Here is a 21,966-nt window from a genome sequence, read left to right on the forward strand (position 1 = left end):
TGGGTATGTACAACCTAAGTGTCCAATTAATATCTTGATAGTTACAAAATAAATGTTACAATATAACATCGATATGTTGAATGGAACACATTAAACTTATCCTATCTTCACATAGCTGTAGCAAAATCATCTACCAAGCTATGGAATTTAAAAATGAACACTGATTTTTATTAATTCTACATAATTATGTATTTTCATCTATTCCTTGAAATGTTTTGTGTGTTAACTAGGTCTGAATGACGTAGTTACGGATTTTTTTGGGAGGACCAGTGACCAAGAGCATTCAATTTTATTATATGTTATTAAATCCACATAGCCAGAGCCAGATCTAGGGGGTGCCAGGTGAGAAAATGCTCTGGGTGGGAAAATAAGTTCACTGCTATTTAACATGGTTATTCTTTATAAAGAGTGGCAAATATTATTTTTTGTCTGAAGTGGGAAAATAGAGCGGAGGCTGCATCTAGGGAGGAACGAAATTTCTAGGTTTTCGCCAGTCTACCTTCCTAACAAGTCTCTGCCAAGCCAACAAAAACTACGTATAGACAGCAATGTACGCGTATCGGTCTCCGTCTGCTGCTGGCAGATCAGTGTTTAGAGTCCGGCCCCAAGTCAGAAGGGGCGACACGGTGCCTACCACGGGCGCAGCGCGAGCTACATTTTTTACGAGGTGCTGTAAAAGAAATACACAAATAAGTATATCGGGTAAAACAATATCTAAGAAGTCAATAACATTTCATTAGTTGCCTGATAGGAATATAGTAAGAGAAACAATAAAATAAAACGAATACTTGACAATGAATGAACACCCAAGTGAAAAGATTAGTTCCCCAAATTGTTCCGACTTATCCTAGTACACATTTTTATGTAAACATGCAAACGTGCTATGGACATGGTTTGTAGTACGATAAATAATCTGTTATCTAGTTAACTCTATAGTTTAATTATAATATCCTATTTACTACCAATTTATAATAAAATATTCAAAATTAAGTGAATTCTACAATTTTCTACAGGGAAATTAAAAAGCAATTCTATTAAGATATCTACATAATTATATTCCTATAAAATTAACTTACTGTCCGATCTAGCCATTTTGAAATTGAAAGTTAATTTTAAAGTATGGTGTAGATATGGTAACCAATAACCCCAAGTTGATTACATGCGAAAAATTAAGAGGCAGTGGTTTGGTGCTGGAATACATGTAATTTATTAGCTAAGGATATGACTCGGAAGATATATAATTATCTCTGTATGATCGGCTGTATACGAGAAGTTGAAAGAATTAAACTGACTACTGCCTTTTAATGTAACTGGTTAACTTATTAGTATATACATGCGGTAAGCATTAATATGAGGGTTAGTTTTTCGACACCTTTTTGTTCTCTTTCGAATTAAAAAAGAATCTTGGTTTATTAATTCAGTTCTATAAATTTGTACCTGTCTACATTCATGGTAGGATCATAAGAATAACGGTTATTTATTCTTATGGTAGGATTGAATAGAAGTAATTTTAAACAAATCTATATTATGTAAAAATCTTTGTAAATAAAATAGTATTAAAATTTAAAGTAATGGTGCATAGTAGGTTCGTGGATATAGACACAAAATCGAATAGATATATCTATATTTGACTGTAGTAGTATATTACTAACTGTAGCCGTAGGTTGATTAGGTGTAATATTAAGGGACATCTAAAAAATATTAGTCTCAATTAAAAAATATAATAAAATTGTAATTAGACTTTTTTTTATACAACTTAGAATGGCAAACAAGCTGACTGCCCACCTGATGGAATGTGGTAACCGTCGCCTATAGGCATGAGCAGTACCATGGACATAACAGTATACTGTTTCGCCCATGATACCCTCCATGCGTTGCCATTCGTGAGGACTCGGGTGTTATTCCTCTGTACCCAGTAAATTCACGCCAAACGACGTCTGCGTATCTATACAGACATAATATATTGTACTTATAAGAGATATTTATAACAATTTAGAGATGTGGGGAATTAAATGACAATCAAAGCCAAAACAAGATTTTTATAAAGTTAATGACGGAATCTAGTATCAAATAGGATGCGGTTTTTAAATTGTAATCTTGAAGATCGCACTTAACCCAAAATTCCTACGGGAATAAGTCTGTCCGGTATGGATTAGCGTGGGTGAAGCTGCGAAACGGCTAGTACTCCAATTTTAAATCTAAAAACGATATAAAGTAAAACGATTTGTAAATATATAAACGAGAGAACAATCGAGCGTCGAGGGACAGACACACCGTGTTACCCATGAGAGTGGTTCGCCGTCGGCCCGAGCGGCGCTTGCGCCGGCACCAACACCGGCGACCCCGAGCCCGAGCGCGCCCGTACCCGCGACTCCGAGCGCGTCCCACCTCGCGCCGCGCCGACAGCGCCGTGCTCGCGCTCCCGCTTGCTACGCTGTCGCTGCTCAACACCGCCGGCGCGTCCGGCCTGCTCTGCTCCTCCTCCTCTGCCGACCGGTCCGCTATCATGTGCGCTTCTAATTCGTCCAACGGAGCTTCCGAACTGAAATACATAAACAACAATCAAATTAAAACAAAAGTCTTTAATTATACGAGTGTCATGGTTCAAGGTCAAGGTCAAGATTCATATCTGTTGGCAAACTTACTTCATTGCTTTAATCGCGCCATTCCGAAAAGATCGGATTACTCGATTATTAACCAGGGTTAAAGGAACAAGATCCCTTGGACGGAGAGCGGCACGATTATTGGAGTCGGTCATCGACACGTAGCAAATATCTATTACGGAAGTCATAAGATCGGAGAATAATGTTCTATCGGACTATCGGGCATTACCTACGTGAAGTACAACACCCATGTATAACTAAGAGTTACGATTTTTAACAGTGACTAGGACTGGCATACAGTAAGTGGCATAAAGCAAAGTTTAATTTGTTGATATATTTTTATGTTAGCGCTAGTTGGGACCGTTAATGCCTGCTACTAATAATTTTAGGTTTTGACTTTTGTTTCAATTATAATTTTTATGGAACCCTTGGTGTGCGGATTTGACTCTAACTGGGTTGATGTTTACACGATAAACTTATATATTTATAGTATTACTAACGCCATAACATCTTTAAATATTATTTCAAAATACTTACTATGCACTGATAGAACAGTATTTACTGAGTTGTTCCCATGTACATCCTATAGTGCAACATTCATCTGCTATGCCTAATTGCCGTTTCCTCCTTACCACGGCACCCGTTTGTTCCACCACTGTAACAAATAATATCTATAAAATAACTGTATTGCAAAGAAGTAGGTATCTTAGTACCTAGACAAGTAGGATTATTGCTAGATTTCAAAATGAATTTACTTTCATAATTGATACTAATTAACGTTTATATATGTAGTCAAATATATTTAAAAAGATAGATAATCTTTATTGTTTCTTTCATATAAGTACAATAGTAAACTAATTATAAATACAAACAATTACGAGAAAATATTACACTAAGAAAACAATGGGCGGGCTTATCGCTAAGAGCGATTTCTTCCAGGCAACCTTTGGATGGAAAAGCGTAATTATAAACAGTTTGACTAGAGGCACGAAATTGTTCGTTTTTTAAATACATATAGAGATATGCATACATACAATAATGTGAATATATAAATATATATATATTAAATTGCTAATACATACTTAAATAAATCCATATATACAAATCAATACATATAATAAAATCGTAACTGGTTGCTGTCTGTACATTGTAAATATATATGAAAAACTATTATAGCGGGGCTTTATGAACGCAATAGAATCCAGAGCAATATTTTTTTGAATTTTTGTTTGTTTGTATGCTTGTTTGTCTGTACGTTTGTGCGCGCTAATATCAGAAACGGCTATAACGAATATATTGAGCGTTTCAGAGATTCACGTGAATGAAAACCGAGACAGGGAATTTACGAGTATATAAATTAAGAAGATAATATATGCTCGTACCTAGTGGTGATAGTTACAAATTAATACTATCATCCTTAAAGATAATTAATACTTAATAAATAAAAAAGTAATTGTTAACTGAACTATTCGTAGCAATCTGCAGTTACTAAGTTTGTTTGTCAGTCTGTCTAGGTATGCTGTAATTAAAATAATTAGAGACGGCTGGCATTCAATGTTATCACTATCATCGAGTAACGAAAAGATTTGAGAATTAATGAGCTAATTAATAATAACAGTTATCACGCTGTTTAGCTCGTTGGGGACCTGATATTAAACCTTTCCGTAAATATTTTCAAAGTCAACTAATAATTAATATCGGCGTATAGAAATCCTTAGAATTCGATATGCATTAACCGAAAGATCATTTAAAATAGAAAAAAACTTGAAATAGAAAGTTTATCTATTTTATAAGCATCTCTACACGTGTCTTTTGTAAAGTAACCTAGTCTTAACTTGAGCACACCCAATACAAATTGTCAATTTAACGTGATTAATAATTAGCATTAATTGTCGCAGTTACAGTGAGCAATTGTTATAAATTTGAAGCCCATTGATAGATTCATTAAATTTTATAATTCTACACTACTAATAATATTTATTATCATTAGTAGTGTAGAATTATAAGATTTATGTATTTTAATTACATGTTGGAAAGGTCACAGTTAAATATGGTTTATATAAGTGGAGCTTGTTTTTGCTGTGATAATCAGAGTTAGGTATAGTCATAGGGTCATAATGATATCGAAACAATAAAATATAATTCTACTATGATTCCTGGTCGATTTCCAAAATATGATTGAACAAAAGGTTAAAACAATTATAGGTGTGGTACAGAAGTAAGGATCGAAACTGCATCCAATAAATGGAGCAATACTGTAATAATTCTTTAAGAGATTATAATAACATAAACTGCAGCATATCAAAATAAAGATTCGGTTTATTGATATACCGAAGATGAGGGTTATAAATCAACCGCTTTGTTTTTGTTTTATGGCTTTTGCAAAAATTCGAGCAATGGGGTCGATTCTGAGGCTCTAGTTCTCTAAACTTATCTCAAAAACTAAAATTCCAATTTGATATTACAGCGAATTCTATATTGTAAGGACCGATGAGAAATGGTCTCTGAGAAATTGCGTCTCAGAATCGGTATCAATATTTCTGGAATTTAGCGCATAACTAAAAATTATGAAGAAGTAATGACCAAATTGATTACAATTAAATTATGATGTAAACACGTGTGTGTGTGTCGGTCGGATTTGACAATTAGGTACAAAATTGTTATACAAAATGAGCAGATAATTAATTCATTGATAAACTTGGATTTATCTATGTTATTATTGCTGATTAAAATATAAAGTTTGCGGTACATTACTCTTTGACTTGGGGATGATAAACATAGGTATTTAAAATCACGAATGTTACAAATGAAGAACTAATTTATCTTGTCCGTGGGAATATTTAAAAATTATTATGATTGTATGGTGTACATTTGCTAAAAATAAACATCTGCCTGTTATTTTTTACTTTATCCACAAATTTAGCTAATTACAAGTTTGTTATGAATGTGTGATGAGAATTAGCGACAAAAAGTTCTGTGTATTTCTATTTTAAAAAGGGTTGCTGTTAATTTATTTAGCATTTTCATAAATATATTTGCGTATAGGCGCAACATTTAACGTGCTATTTCTATATCCAACTGCACACTCCGTAGATATGAACAATAATGTTACTCCAATTTTCAGTTTGATATTGGTATAGAAATAGTACCATTAGATTATTGTATATATCAAAGTTTTTATTGGTTCAGACCCTTTTCATGCTCGTTCATTTAAAACTAGTAATATATCGCGGTTTTGTTTGCGTGAATTAAGTTTATAATATGTTTATTTAAGAGAATCCATCGGTGTACCAATTTATCAGTTGTAAGTCATAACGTGATCGTGAAGTATCAGCTAACCTTCTTTACAAATTAGCTATTATATTTATATACATGTTGAATTTAAAACAAGATATTTCATACAAGATCGTATTTTAAACACTAGCGTCAATGTCAATCTTATATACTCAGTACCTGTGTATCTTATAATTAACTGCATAATTATTTTTATAGGCGGCTACTAATTTGATATTATGTCACAATTATGACTGTTGATAATGAGAATGGAATGTAATTAAGTAGCGAGAAATATTAAAATAAATAAACGATACAAAGTCGACTCACCTAAAAGGAACTGAGATATCGATGTTGTTATACACTAGTATATATTATTACATAAACATACGTTATGTACTTATGGGTATATGTTTCTGGCGACCTTCTCGGGCTGTTACTGATACTGATAGATACTACTCTTACTTTGCGGAGTTGAGCATTCAAACGATTTATTTTCTAAAAGTTTTTAAGTCCTCTTTTTATATTTAGGTCATATACGAATATATTACTCAGGTTAGTAGATAGTAATGTGAACCCTGACGAAACTCCGCGATTGTACGAGGTTTGTCCGGAAAGTTCGTATAAAAGTTTTTTAAAAATTTTATTTTACAATTATTCAGGTAAATCAATTTTATCCCCTTCTTCTGTGACATAATGCACTTGTGCCAACGGTTTCCACTGTGAGAAGGCTCCTTGAAAGTCCTCTGGTTGTAGGTTTCTCAATGCCCCGTCGTAGCTTTTTTTATCTCATTTATGTCCCCCAAATTTTTGGTTTTGGGAACAAGAAGAATATAATCCCATTTGATATGGAATTTTTACTCAAAAACTCACGGACAACAAGAGAGGTGTGGGCAGGGGCATTGTCGTGGTGAAGAATAATAATGGACGAATGCCACACGAGCTTTGATGAGCACATCGACGTAGAATTTTCCATTTTTGGAGGGACGAATTCTTGATGGACAATCCCCCGAACATCGAAAAAAAAATCAACATTGTCTGCCCTCTCTGAATCTTTTTAGCCACTTGTGGACGGTTGGTTTTCACAGCATCATCCCCATAAACTGTTCTGAGATCGGCAAAAATTTCAGCCATTCTTGCCGACGAGAGAAAATTACGACGCGCTGCTCTTCAATGAATATGCCGACTCGTTAAGAGGTTTCACAGATGGAGACACCGCACGGCGGTCAGACCAGAACTGAAGAGAGACATAAGGAAGGGGTCCTGCGCTTACCTGGCCTCCCCACTCCTCTTTCTCGCATTCCAGAACACTTTTATACGAACTTTGACAGACCTCGTATCTATTCATGAAACTGAACAATCTTCTCAAAGGATAATATCTACAAATTTTTGATTTTCCGAGAATATAACCAGTTGATACATATATATATATATATATATATATATATATATATATATATATATATATATATATATATATATATATATATATATATATATATATATATATATATAATATATATATATATATATATATATATATATATATATATATATATATATATATATATATATATATATATATCACATATATTACCTTCGTCTCTTCTAAAATACTATATCCGAATCCTAAACAAAGTACATTAGGGAACTTTGGAAGTAGATATAGGTACCTATACTTTTAAAAGATGATCGATGTCATACATGTGTAAGGTCAAGTGTAGTTATTTCTATTCATCAAAGTAACGTGATTATTGATATAAGTATTTACTTGTATCGATATGACTGAACCCGGACTTCTAATTATTATCAACTTGCTAAAAGAGGGGACAATTTTTTTGCTCTAAAGTAGAGCTCTTACTTTTCCCCAAAATCGTGGTTCTATTACCGTAACATGATAAACATTTATATCCATTTTTTTCCAATTTTTTAAAATTGAATAGTTGTTCTTAAATATATTTACTTCCCGTATAAATTTTATCAAAATCGGTTAAGTACTTTATTTTTTCAACCGAAATAATTGGATTTTTTAAATCCAATTTATTTTGTCATCATTGAACTTGGTTTTTTGTGGAAGCCAATGTTATTATTGTTCTTAGGACCTAACGAATTAGTTTTCGAGATATATTATATAGTACGGATGGATTCATAGTTGTAAAATGTATAGATATAGAGAAATATATACAAATATATAAGTTCATACCAGTAGGCACATCCCAAGAGGGACTATTGTAAGCGTGGCAGACTCTGCTCATGATTTCTCCCAACTGGCGGCCACAGAATTTGGTAGCTGTAGTGGCAGCTTCTGTTTTGAATTCCCACAGTAGCACCGTCACGAGCACCGCTAGTTGTATAGTTTTGTTTATCACCATACTTTTTTCTCTGACGCTCTGAAAATAATAATTTTTAATTAAATAAATTGAATGGACGTAGACCTAAGACAAAAGAAAAAAAAAATCCGAAATGTTTTAAAAACTAAATGATTCGATTTATTAAACAAATGATAAACGTAGCAAATTTTTCGTAATGGCAAACATACCTACTTGGTTATCAGTAGGTACAATAATATTTTAAATTCGTACCCGATAAGTTTACCTGGTAAATGTAACTTTTAATATTGTTTCAATGTAATGTAGGCGACAAATGTCTGTAACTCGAGTAGCTTCTCGCATTTATACTAGAGGGTTAGGTGTAACGTGACACCGCCGCCCTGCAGACAGGAATAGGGATCCCTTACACTTCTTTTCATTTCCTAAGTGAATTACTTCGAGTGAAATGCATTTTTCTCAATCTATAATAGATAATTTATTGCTCAGCTCACATACAGTTATGATTGAGTAGCTTGAATAACGAAAGAAACAGTATACTATTTTATAACTATTTTATAACTATTCTCCATTTACCTTACATGTGTAATGGATTTTTCTTAAGTTGATAATACAGTATGGCTAGTTCGATATATTGATTCTCAGTCACATATTTAATAATATCGAACAATCTAGATAATACTTATTATTGAGTTTTCTATACTCTTATATTGTAGTTATTCCTACACAATATGGGTCTCGGATTGTTAAGTATTTTGTGATCTGGGAAATTACCCCTATAATTAATATTTTGTAAATTTTTTACATATTTATTTAAATCTGAATTAAGAAGAGTTGACAAAATTCTAAGTTATAGTGAAGGAAAGTTCTGTCTTTAGAAGTATTTAGAATACGAACAGAGTGCAACTATGAAAAGAGTTTCCCAATTTCTTCACTTTTGGTATTCTATTAATCTAGTGACTGTCACAGAATAGGTAAACAATCGGACTAGGAATACATCGTTCACTTCATATATTCAAAAGGCTTTTGTTCCTTATATTATTTATTGGTAGGGACAGAATAGAATTATATGCCATCGACAAAAGTTTTTTAAGTCATGTCACAGAGCGTATTGTACTTGTACATAAGCAATGTACAAGTAGAATATTTCGCCAGTCGCCTTATGTATTATTAAATATTATTTAGTATTATTATAATAGCAGGGTACCCTACGTCACATTTACCCATTCGAGATTTACATGGTGTTCTGTGATTTACACTGTAGAACACATATATAAACAACGAGCTCAATAATTTGAACACTAGATATAAATTCAAACTTGCTGTTTCAAAGTATCACTTAAAAAAAGTTAATAGATCTGTTATGAGAATGGGCTTTAAATATTATATTAAGATACTTAAGAATATTTTGGAACTACTTTTTGATAGATTTAAAATTGTTATTTTTTAAATTCAACAATACTACAGACTCCAAAAATATTCTTGTATCTAAATTAAAGCAAATTATTTAAATTGTTATTTAGAAACATTTATTGAACAAAACCTTTTATTACAAAACGACTACCTGTATGACAAATATACATGGCGTGAGTCAATTATGCGCGGGCTTATTAATGACAATGTAATTTTATAGTATATTCAAATTTTAGATTATATAGTTAGAGTGTCTATATAAATATTTCGACAAAAGTGGGTCAACTTTTTCATACAATTTTGCGTGATAAATAGTTATGAGTGTTTTGTTTATAACTTGTATATTTGTTTTAGAATTTTTGCAACTTTTTAATGCGTAAAACTCATTTTATTTATTAAATAATTGAATATAGATACGTCAAGTGCATACATTATGCGCATAAGTATAGAGAACACTGATAAAAAAACGAGTCAGCTAATTGTCAAATTAGACCCGTTTTTGAGACTCGATCTCTATCTATATAATTTAAGATTTAAATAAATACACAAATGTTAATAGAAATTTAAAAGAGTAGGTAACTCTTGAGTTTTTTGCGGGTTCATCTCAGTAAATAACAACTTGCCGAAGCCTGCAGTAGATTCATAAAAAAATTACGATATAGAAGTTCTTGTAAACAAGTCTATTTGAATAAATATGAACATGAATTTGAATATAATTCAAATTATTTTTGCAATAGATACGAGATGAGTAGCTCACTACCATTTTAGTTTTATAGACAACCCTTGCACAAATTCTTCTGGTATAGTGGGACTCAATTACATTAATAAATTATAATTGTTTGTATCTATAAAAGTTTACTATTGTAACCTTTTGAAAGAAACAATAATGTATATCTATCTTTATATATATATCTAATATATAAAATTCTCGTGTCGCGGTGTTTGTTACCAAACTCCTCTGAAACGGCTTTACCAATTTTTATGAAATTTTGTGTGCATATTGGGTAGGTCTGAGAATCGGCCAACATCTATTTTTTATACCCCTCAATGATAGGGGAATGATTTCATAAAAAATGTATATTGTGTGTAAATCTTGACTGTTATACTATATTTTGAATAATATGTAAGTACCTATAACAATGTACATAAATTGGTACTTCAATAAAATCGTAATATTGTTTTTGATCAAGCAGAGATGTAAAGAACTAATGGATAATGGCCAGATATAAACTTGTTAATAATATTGTTTATTCTGATATAGTAATAAATTACCTATCGGGTCATTTATTTACTACATGGTGCATTGCAGTCAACGTAAATTATTATGATCTTGTTCACGATGTTTACTATTGAACAAGTAAAACAAAGTTTACATGTGTATTTACCGCTGTCATGAAAATTGGTAAGTGTGACCTTGCCTGATGTTGTAAAGCAAGCAGTGACACCGGTTCTGAGGTATCATTTTTCTAAACCTATTTTTTAACCTTATATTTTAATTTGATAATTTCGCGTTAATGGATGTTAATGGAATGGTAACCCCGCCTGCGCTATCGGTAGGTATACACTGGCGGGGCATCAGTGAGGGATGATTGGTGAGGATGAAAAAGCAGGTCAGTTTGTCGTGACGAATTCAATGATACTTTAGTCACGATGGTTTCCTTGGTTGGATGGATGTTGGAGGAACCGCGTGGAGGTCGACCTGATAGAGTATTTTGATAGCAATGGGGACTAACCTCCCCATTACCAACAATCCCTTCCCCCCTTAGAAATGGAGCCTAACAGCTTTATTGCTAGCAACATATTCTATTAGGTCGACCAAGTGGTAATTCTTGTGACATTTGTCACGATACTGTTAGCATTGGCAGGGTTGTCAATCCGTTTTTGTCCATATAATAAAAAAAAAAAAAAACTATTTATGCCAAATACAAAGAAATGTGTACAGGGGTTCCTCTTTATCTTGGTCAATGGTTTTGATAGCATATTTTAGTTATGTTTATAAAGTCGACAGCGTCGCGACTTCGACACGACCGGGATCAAAATTAACCAGCCTGCGTCCATGCCAAATATAAGTACTAAATTTGTGCCAAATTTTATTACAATTGGATGAGCCATTTCTGCCAAAGAGGTACTCAAATAATAAACAAACAAAAAAATTATTATTTACGTAATGTCATAATATGATGTATTTATTAAATAAATAAATAAATATGAAGTATAATATCATATATCTACTTATAGAGATTTCAGTATGTAAGTTCCATTAAAAATAAAAACAATCGGTCAAGTTTGAGTTAGACTCTCATATGAAAGATTGAGTAGATAAAATAATCCGTTAATAGGTTTTTATTTCCTTCACACGAAAATTTATTTGAGCATATAGATATTAGATAAATAGGAGATAAATAATTGATTTATGTATATATTATTAAGAAAAAGATTACGGAACTATGGTTTAAAGAGCGATCCGCATAACGAAATATTTATATTTATTTAGGGGTCTTTCGATAATTTCTAAAAATTATACTAGTTAAAAATATCGCACGTAGTATTTTATTATAAGTATGCACATCTTTATTAACTGTAACAGTTTCAGATTCGCAAATTTGGTTTCACCGCTTCGCCAGTTTCGAAATGAGTAAATGAAGCCTTTTCTTATAATATTTACTCCACTTGAATTATTAGGGTTATGTTTTAATTTTCCCCTTTTGGTTTAAAAAGGATTAAATTGCAAAGATACTTGTTAAGAAAATTTTAATATTTATAAATATATTTTTATACAATAAGGTTGATCCAAACATATTTAAAACTACTTATAATTAAAAGTAGCAATAGATACAGAAACATAAGCTCTGTAGCAAACGAATGGACAGGGTGCATTCGTTTGCTACAGAGGTTTCATTTTCCTTTTGGGCACGGACTCTAATTAGGTAATAATTAATAATAGTTTTTAGCTTATGTTAGTCGGTGGGTAGGTTTTGCGCGATATACTTGATACAAAGTAAAGAATCTTTAAACAGCTTAGCCAAATGAAGATGACTTCACCTTCCTTGTTCATAAAAATGCAAATCAGCTTCTTCCTTTCGTTAAGTGCCGTTCCATTCCAAGAATTGTGTAGGGTGGGTGCCACATTATGTCGTTTTGAACATCATGGTATAATGACTGTTTGTTATAGATAAATATTGCACCGAGGACGTTTTATTTATAGATAGAGGTTTCATTATATATAAGTATTTTTAGAATATGTACTACAACGTGAGTGCGATGTGTAGAGTACACAATTGAGGCAATACTACACCAGTAGCAGTTACTAGTATACCAACGACCAGCTAAAATTAGTACGCGGCGCGTAGGTAGGTACTACGAAGAGCTTATTGATATTGCTCGCTTATAGGACGACTACTATTGAACATGGTAGGATATTTATTTTAGTCACTTTTTTTTAAATAATTGTTATTCGTATTAATTTTTAAAGTGAAACTTTAGAAAAAGTAAATACATAAAACGGAGCCTAACACATCTTAGAGGGGGGAAAGGGATTGTTAGCAATGGAGATTGACAGCCCTATTGTTAGCAATATACCCTATTAGGTCGACTTCCACGTGGTTCCCTCTGGAAACCATCGTGAACAATTCTTATTGAATTCGTCACGAAGGGCTAACTGATTTGCTTCATCCTCACCTATCATCCTTTACTGGTGCCCCGCCGGTATATACCGATTGCACGCGCGGGGTTACCATTCCATTATCACCCATTAAAAAAAAACACATCTTAGATCTAAGCCTAGATCAGAGTTCGAAATTTTGTAAGTAGGAAATTGAGTTTGAATCAAAAAGATAATTATCATGAAAATTTTCTATTTGGTTACATATATAGATAACATATATGTCTTTAAGAAAGCTAGAAATAAGAAAAAACTTAAAATGCTACTTTTAAAAATAATATCCGACATTGGCAGTCTGTTAACTCTGCTTATGCCGCAAGTTGTCGTAATGATGAACAAGTCTACCTTTTTGTCCGCTATCATGAGACAATGGCTGAATGGAATTCAACAAATTTTTTAACTGAATACCTTAATGCCCAAATATACAAAGTACAAACTGTTTTATAGGAAACAGTCTAGCTAGCGGATTAAGAGGCACAGTTTGTCTTGTATAAAGTCTCGTAGACTGTAAGTAATTGTTTATTAGATGGTCATATATAAGGTAATCAAACAAGCAGGTCTACTACTAGAATAGACATAATTGTAATAAAAAAGAATTTTAAAAATTAGAAAACAGGCATAACAGCTAGGGTGATAATGGAATGGTAACCCCGCCTGGGCTATCGGTATACACTGGCGGGGCACCAGTGAGTGACGATAGATGAGGATGAAGCAGGTCAGTAAGCCTAGTTAGTTTTATATTATGGCCTAGTTTGTAAATATCCCTAGCCTGGAATATAGTAGTCGTGTACATAACTGCATTTACCGCAGTAGATTTACGTATACAGTTGTTCAAGTGAAATTAAAACATTACAATAGGTGCCGCTGCTGCAGATTACTTTGTTTTGTTGCCATTTCTAAGAACCTGTTTATTTATTGACAAATATCTGTTACGAATGGTCTAGCCATTATTGGGCATGGTAGTGTGTCACTACGGCAGTCAATCAGTCACACGGCGAGCGCGTGCACCGCCAGCTCACCGACCGTTCGACGTTTCGAGGTGCGTCGCGCGTCCCACTCCCGCTCGGCGCGCGCAGTCGTCTCCACTCGGTGCTTGTGCACTCGATTGAATAATTACATATGAATTTGATTCGATTTGCAGCCTTGCGTCTGCCGTTGCACACAGTAGTGATATGATTTTATTTTTTGCAAAATCTTTTCCTTTTCTTAGGCTTATTTACTTTTTTTAATGAGCCGTAAACACATTGTCTTAGATCTGTTTCTAAACTAACAATTATCACGTATGGTACCAACTTTTGCCCACAATTTCTTATGTGTGGATTTTGAATATGGATAACCATTTTTGTACAAGGTAAATGATAAACACCAATTTATACCTACAAGAACACATCTGTAGTATTTGCAATTTGATGCTGTAGTTTTTAAGTGATGCCAAAAATACAGACAGGATACACAGACAAACAAAAATATTAAAAAACATTGTTTTCAGTTCTGTTACTTTTATTAAGATACTTATTATATTTTTTCTTAAGTATCTCTTAGTACATGGTCTAATTACAATTTTACTATAGGTATCAGTAAAATTTCAGAGAACCATTACAATTGACTAGGTTAATTTTGAAATTGTTTTAATTTTCTAAATTTCAATTCAGTCAATTTTGAATATTTATTATGGTCGTCAGGTATAAAAATTAGAATTCAATGTCGATTATAGCAGCCAGATTAGCCGACAGACGCACTTTGTCGGTAACAAGCCTGACGCATAAAAAGTTCTCAGTATACTGATCGTGTCGTGCTCTGAACTACAAAAACCAGACAGACCGGACACCACCTAATTGGACCAGACAAATATTTAAAATCCTTAACCATATCCGGCTTTATCTGCATGTCTGGAACGATAGTCCGGTACCTGTCATAAGAAATTAAGAGAGTACTTGTATCACAGTTCTGCTTACACCGTTAGGCAAGTGTTGTGAACATAAATTTAAGGGGAATGTTCTATAATATTTTATTATATACTATCATTATAATAATTTTTCGAATTCCGGCTACTATTTTCTTTGTTATCGCTGCCAATAAATAAATAGGAGCAAAGCAAAATACATAAAAGACAACAATTGTCTATCTTGTAACGTATAAAATGTATTATAGAATTTCTATAAATTTTAAGATTAGATTTAGGAAATTAGTAAATTGTATTAGTTAAATATTTACATAAATATTTACTTACATATTTAGGGTTTTAGAGAAAATACTAAAATCTTTTGAGATACATAGAGGTAAGAAACGGAGGGCTTTGATATTAATTTATTAACATCCTTGAAGTTACAGGCGTCTATAGGCTACAATCACCATTTACCGTCAGACGGGTCGTATGCTTTTTTGCCACCTTTGTGATATAAAAGATTTAAGTAATTATTAATTATTATAAAGTTATATCTTAAAGCAATTTCAAAAAGAAAGAGGTGTTCTCAATTAGTCTGTTTCGTGTTGGTATATGTTAAATTATTGTTATCTGTTAAAAAAAGGAAATATTGTACTTTAATTAAAAAGATTTTGTTCAATTATGCGGCAATTAAAAAATAAAATAAAAATATTAATGCTTAAATAAGTATTTTTATAGAATGAGTAAGTGTCAAGTTTTGTTTCTAATTTTATAAACAGACAGGTGTAAAATACAATAGCAGAGAAAACATTATTTGGAGCTCGACCACCCTGATCCCTGTTCTGAGAAGTGTCGAGTTGCTAAAAATAAAACAAGATCTCAGGAGTCGGGTCTCATGGGTGTTTAAGAAATCCGTTTATTTGACCTTTGGCAGTTCAATTAGAGGTTATAGAGAAGGTGAAGCACCTCTGTTTTATATTAGTTGAACCCAGGGATAAATGTACCTCATAATTGAGTCATTAGGAAAACAGCAAGAAGTAAGAAACTTTTATGAATACGAGTATAAAGAACGGTTTAAGATATTTGTACAAAAATAATAAAACTGATTCGAATCATGAAAAAAAAATATAGAATCAACACGGGAACCATTCAGTCATTAAAATTGGTTCACAATTTTTGAAAATATTTATTTATTTAAACTTTAATGTACAGCATAAATGTATGCACATTTGGTGGACTTAACACCGGATTGTGTTCTCTACCAGTCAAATATGGTTTATATAACGTACGTATATAATCGAATAGTTATATAAAGATATAAACAAATATATTAATTGACTTGAAAGACTTACTAAATCGATTTAATAGTCATTTGGTTAAAAAATTAGCGCCACTTACAATTGGCCAATCGTAATTGTATCCTCTCCGTGATCTGTTTTGTGTCTAATAAAGAAATAAAATAATGTACACTCATACACTGTTCAACTTCTCTCTCAGGGGGGAAGGATTTATTATTAATGCGGACTACCAGCCCCATTGCTAGCAACGTACCCTATCAGGTCAACCCCCACGTGGTCCTCCCTGGAAACCATCGTGTTGAATTCCAGATGTATTCATCACGATGGGCGTATTTATCATATATATTCCAGGTGAATTCATAACCTGCGTTTTCATTCTCACCTATCATCTCTTACTGGAATCCCGCCAATGTATACTGTTAGCGCAGGCGGAGTTACCACTCCATTGTCATCCATTACCAAAAAAACTTTTCTCACATCATATACAGAGGTAGATTATCCTTAAGGGAAACTAGACGCGTGCTTAGAGGCGCGAAGTTAGTAAGAAAAGCGCGCACGGATTTTTTATATACAGAGAAAAATAAAATAAAATAAATTATATCAGTATTTACTGTACCTACTTATACAATATAAAAGATTCTTTAATTCTATTGAGATTTAGAGTTTTCGAAGCGTGAGTCGCCTTCTTAATTATACCTATATCGCCTGATTTCATGATAAAAGTTGAAACAGTTTTTCTAAAGATTGACATAGACTTAAGAATGTGCGTATTGATAACAGTTTTTTTTTTGTTGGGTGAAAATGGTATGGTAACCCCGCCTGCGCTAACGGGATACGCTGGCGGAGCACCAGTGAAGTGTGATAGATGAGAATGAAAACAGGTCAGTTAGCCTATCATGATGAATTCATTAGAAAATAACCATGATAGTTTCCAGGGAGAACCGCGAGGAGGTCGACCTGGTTGGGTATATTGCTAGCAATGGGATTCTCAGTCTCCATTACTAACAATCCCTTTCACCCCGCGGGCCTTATATTACAAATTTTAACTAGTACCTACTAGTAGTAGTAAACATCACAATCAATGACTATTGTTACAAAAAAAGAAAACATAATTGATGCCCGCTAGATGGGGTGCCAAGGAGGTGCTTGCTTAAGGTGTTTTCGATAGTTAATCCGTTTCTGCTTACACTCTACATTTCACATTTGTACAATTTATTAGCTAAAATTTTTTAGTTTAAACTTCAATATTTTTTTTCTTCTGTTTATTATTTTTTATACTATAACTTAATACATATACAAATTAGTTCTTGTATGTTGGAAAGAACTGACTTTCAAGACACAGATTATCCTAAGTTGAAAGTTAGTGCAAAATATATAACAATAGAACCCTGTATTTTATATTTAATAAAGATTTATTATTATTTAAAATAATAAATGTTACGGCCGTTCATTCATTTCTTAACTTATTCAAGTCGATTTAAAGATAGAACGATATAAAAATAGATTCTAAAAGAACCTTAAGGTAAGTTATTCAGTCTTAAGTAATGATAAATACGTAACTACTTATCAGGTAATCTTTCGTTTTGCATTTTTAAATTGTACCTACTTATATTATCGTTTGAATGTATGATTATTTATATTTAACTGCAATTATGGTTATGATCAATAATTAGGAGTTATTACCACTGATGTGAAATCTCGTCACATCAATCATTATGTGACTATAAATGTACAGCAAAAAAAAGAACATAAGTCGCGTGCTTACTTACCTGTATAATCAAACTAATGATGTTGCATTTTATTATAGCTAATTACGTTTATTCACGATTGGATTGTTACAAGTATAAATGTGGGATACATACTTCAACCAGACACATAAGGGTAAGTCGGTCAAGGACTCTGCAATTTTACCTACATCAATCATATCATTTCTCCTCGCAAATGCACATCGCATACACACGCAATTTCTTTATTTTTACAGTAATAATTTTAGGGATACGTATAGTATCTTCTTACGTACTATAATACGTACGTAATATAGTATGATATCTGTAATAACCTAATCAAATTGAGACGTGCAATACTTTCGTTGCTTGTGTTTCGGTCTCTGAAAGATATAACATACTAGTGTAGTCAACGACACAATATTTCTAACACCAGTGTATAGTATTATTTAACATTGAAAACACAATAACTTGTGACAAGGAGGTTATTTTATTGTAAATAAATTCATAGCGTAAATTAGGTAGATATTCACTTTTTATTGAGTATGTTTTGAACTTGCAAAACATATATAGTATAATAGATTTTCAAAATAAAAAAATATTTTCTATAAAAATATTTTGTATAATAAGACTGACTTAGATGTTATAGTGCAGAAAGTAGAAGAATACAATGTCGAGAGGATGAATACCTATCTACTACATAGTTGTTTGTCGTTGATATATAAATTGTTTGTGCATGGAAATTTATGATGGGGAGATGACGTTCTAGCTGGTAATGGATTTTCTTGACTAGATTATATCGACTAAAATATATTTAAAAGAAGCTAAACCAAGAGTAACTAGAATCGGCGTGAATCTAAGAGAAACAATGAAGGGCAGATAGCGTTCTGTGGTCGCTACCTAGTCTAGGAAAAAGACGTAAATATATAATAATGATCATGAACTGAGAATTAAATGTCAAGTAATTTTTCATCAGTTTGTCTCTCATGGAAACACGCAATCTGAACACACGGCAGACGTTGGAGCAGACGGAAGTAACTAAAGATAAATTAGGAGTTTGCGGGGTCAAGTGTAACGTCGGCTCACCCAATTGTCGAATTGCGACGGTCAGTGGCTTTAGCTACAAATAAAATATAACACGTGTAAGTGAGTAACTAAGAAAATGTAACTTTTATTTTGATTTTATCTAAACTTGGCAATTTCTTAATTGCAAGTTTTAATTATTACGTATTTTTTATCACACTATGTTTATTGGAATATGATTATCTTTACATAACTGTTCTTATTATTATATATATACATCATGTTTAGATAAAATCAAAATAAAATTTTAGATAATATAGTAGTTCATATTTACTGGTTATAGTAGAAAGTAGTTCATATTTATAATATTACTAGGGATAGTAAGGATAAATGAAATTAATATTAATTTATGGTTCTGCTTCTAAAAAATAAAATATAATTCAGGTTTTTTAACTTTATATACTTAAATTGGCATGTTATATTATTAATTAATTTATAAGATATTTAATCCATTTAGTAGATGCCATAATTTTCAGTTGGTAATCGTTATCTTGTTAATTAATATTTTAATGTTCAATAAAAATTTATTGGCAACTAATCAAACATTATATCGTGAAAATAATTTAAATATTAATTTAGTTATGTATTGGTTAAAAAAATTACGGACATCCGTTGAATTATCTCCCATTAGTGGTGCGCATAGACTACTGTTCGTTGTGTTGACACATGTCGTGCTTGTTGAGTTTAATTGTTTTGTATCTCCAGCCTCCACAATTATTATTTTTAATCATTGCAACATTAGGCATAGACAACGAAAGAGAAGTTACGGTAGAGTAAGCGAGAGGGCGCGGTATGACTCTCTCTGGTGTGTGTGTAATAAGTAATATATATGGCTGAGAAAATTGTAATAGATAAATATAATAAAAGTATAAGTGGATTTAAATACGTGTTTTTTATTGCTTGGCGCAAGTGCTCATGCTTCATTATATCAAATATAAACAAAATTGTCAATAGTGCTGTTCTAAAAACAATAATGTATGATGAATGGATTATAACGTACGTAAGTGAATGACGAGCAGGGGTCACGTGTGTTTGTGGCCGCATGCGAATTGTAACCATTTTCGACCCCAATTTAAAGGTTGACCTGTTGAATAAAGTTCAAACACCCAGGTTTATGTTCGTCGGGCAGTGATTTGTTTACTTAAACTCATAAGATACTACTCATCGAACATACGATACAAACTATAACGTTTACATTTAGTTTTTTTTTTTCGCATTTAAATCACAACTTTATGAGCCGTAATGCATTAAATCAAAGTTATGCCTGTCTGTCCCGCACAGAGTAGTAAAGCTTGGCAATAAAGGCGAAACGCACTGGTTTCCTCTACATTTCTTAGAATTTCCATCTAGAATGGCTTATGATCGTGTCTACGTACCTTTTACGATCGTTTCATTACATCGCGTATGCGGTGACCATAAAACATTAACACGAATTATCATTATTATATTATTTGAGCTCGATAAACATGCCCTTTTTAATGTCGTATCTATTTGCTCAGTGTTCAGGAAAATATTGGTTCAACTCTAATAATTAGATATGTTTATGAACAAATATAATAACAGTGTTTATATTTCGCCCTGACTTTCTGATTACGGAACGCTTGGCAATGAATTAATTATAAATTGTTATAGAATATGAAAATAATTTTTACTTATATAATGAATGTAAAAGTGAGATTGTTTTGTTTGTTTCTTTGTCATCTTTTAATGGTTTAACAACTCATTATGAAATTTAGTATATATAGGTATAACATTTGGAATAGTGAAAACCATAGGCTTCTTTTTAGGCCGGTTAATAAACTAAACTTGGTGACGCGGACGAAGTCGCCAGTAAAAGATAGTCTAATAATAATTGTGTGTTTGAATAAAATTTAAATTAAGCGGAGTTTGGTCCCACTTGGCGTCGTTGGTACAATTTTTATATTTTATTGTTACTCATATTTTCACAAGTAATTTTTATCCGCGACTTGGAATAAAAAGTAATACTTGAATTGAATGCTAAATTTCATAATAAATATTACAAACTAACATTAATAAAAACTTGATACCTGTGTAGATATTTGATAATTTTTAAGTTATTTTAGAAGAAATCAGTTAAGACGTTGAATATTAGAGTTCATGTTTAAAAAAAAAAAACAAAATCCATATTCGTAGACACTCAAAGTTGCATAGACTGTAGACCCTACATGGTGATCAGAGCATCAATGGGTATTATAAATCTACCCGAATTTATATTTTCAATACTTAGACAGTTCTTTTGTAATTAAGGAGGCACGTTAATTCTGAAGGCATGCTGTGTGATTTAATAAAATACTAATAAATGTGTCTCCGGCGTTGAGTAGTTGACAACGCACTTTGATGAAACATATCGTCTCGATGGTAAAAGATTTCTTTGAGTTATTATCATTTATTTGATAATGTTAAGGCTACTTCTAGGTCTATCTATATTTATATTACTTACCTTGTAACGGTCAGTTGATGCGGCTTGTTGTTCGCCGTGGATGCGTGACGGGGAGACTCGCCGGCTGCAACTAGTCGCCGGAGCAGAAGACCGCGACACTTTAGCGATGTGACGCGATGCTGCGCTATGGGCGCGTAGTCCGCCGGCTTTGTGCACGCTGTTACCGGCGCGTGAGTCGCTCTCGTTTATAACAGTCGATGGGCGGCGCGCGAACACTACCGCCACGCCCGCCACCCGT

At 32.6% G+C, this 21,966-nt stretch overlaps 1 protein-coding gene across 3 annotated transcripts; it reads right to left on the reverse strand.

Annotated features, from left to right (window-relative positions):
- Nucleotides 1-452: 452 nt before the first annotated feature.
- Nucleotides 453-21,899, reverse strand: LOC113523375 (uncharacterized). Of its 3 annotated transcripts, none has more exons than XM_026909330.3 (5): nucleotides 21,729-21,899; nucleotides 8,080-8,266; nucleotides 3,141-3,258; nucleotides 2,389-2,542; nucleotides 453-670 (listed from the first exon to the last, which is right to left on the reverse strand). In XM_026909330.3, exons 2-5 carry the CDS (start codon nucleotides 8,246-8,248, stop codon nucleotides 533-535), a joined length of 579 nt encoding a protein of 192 aa, XP_026765131.3. In that variant the 5' UTR covers nucleotides 8,249-8,266; nucleotides 21,729-21,899; the 3' UTR covers nucleotides 453-532. The 3 variants fall into 3 exon arrangements, with proteins under 3 accessions (XP_026765131.3, XP_026765130.3, XP_026765126.3); XM_026909329.3 differs by having other exon boundaries at nucleotides 2,283-2,542; XM_026909325.3 differs by having other exon boundaries at nucleotides 2,275-2,542.
- Nucleotides 21,900-21,966: the final 67 nt, after the last annotated feature.

The sequence above is a fragment of the Galleria mellonella genome, unplaced genomic scaffold, assembly GCF_026898425.1.
Source record: "Galleria mellonella isolate WM207_F2 unplaced genomic scaffold, CSIRO_AGI_GalMel_v1 utg90, whole genome shotgun sequence".
In the NCBI taxonomy this organism is placed as follows: domain Eukaryota; kingdom Metazoa; phylum Arthropoda; class Insecta; order Lepidoptera; family Pyralidae; genus Galleria; species Galleria mellonella.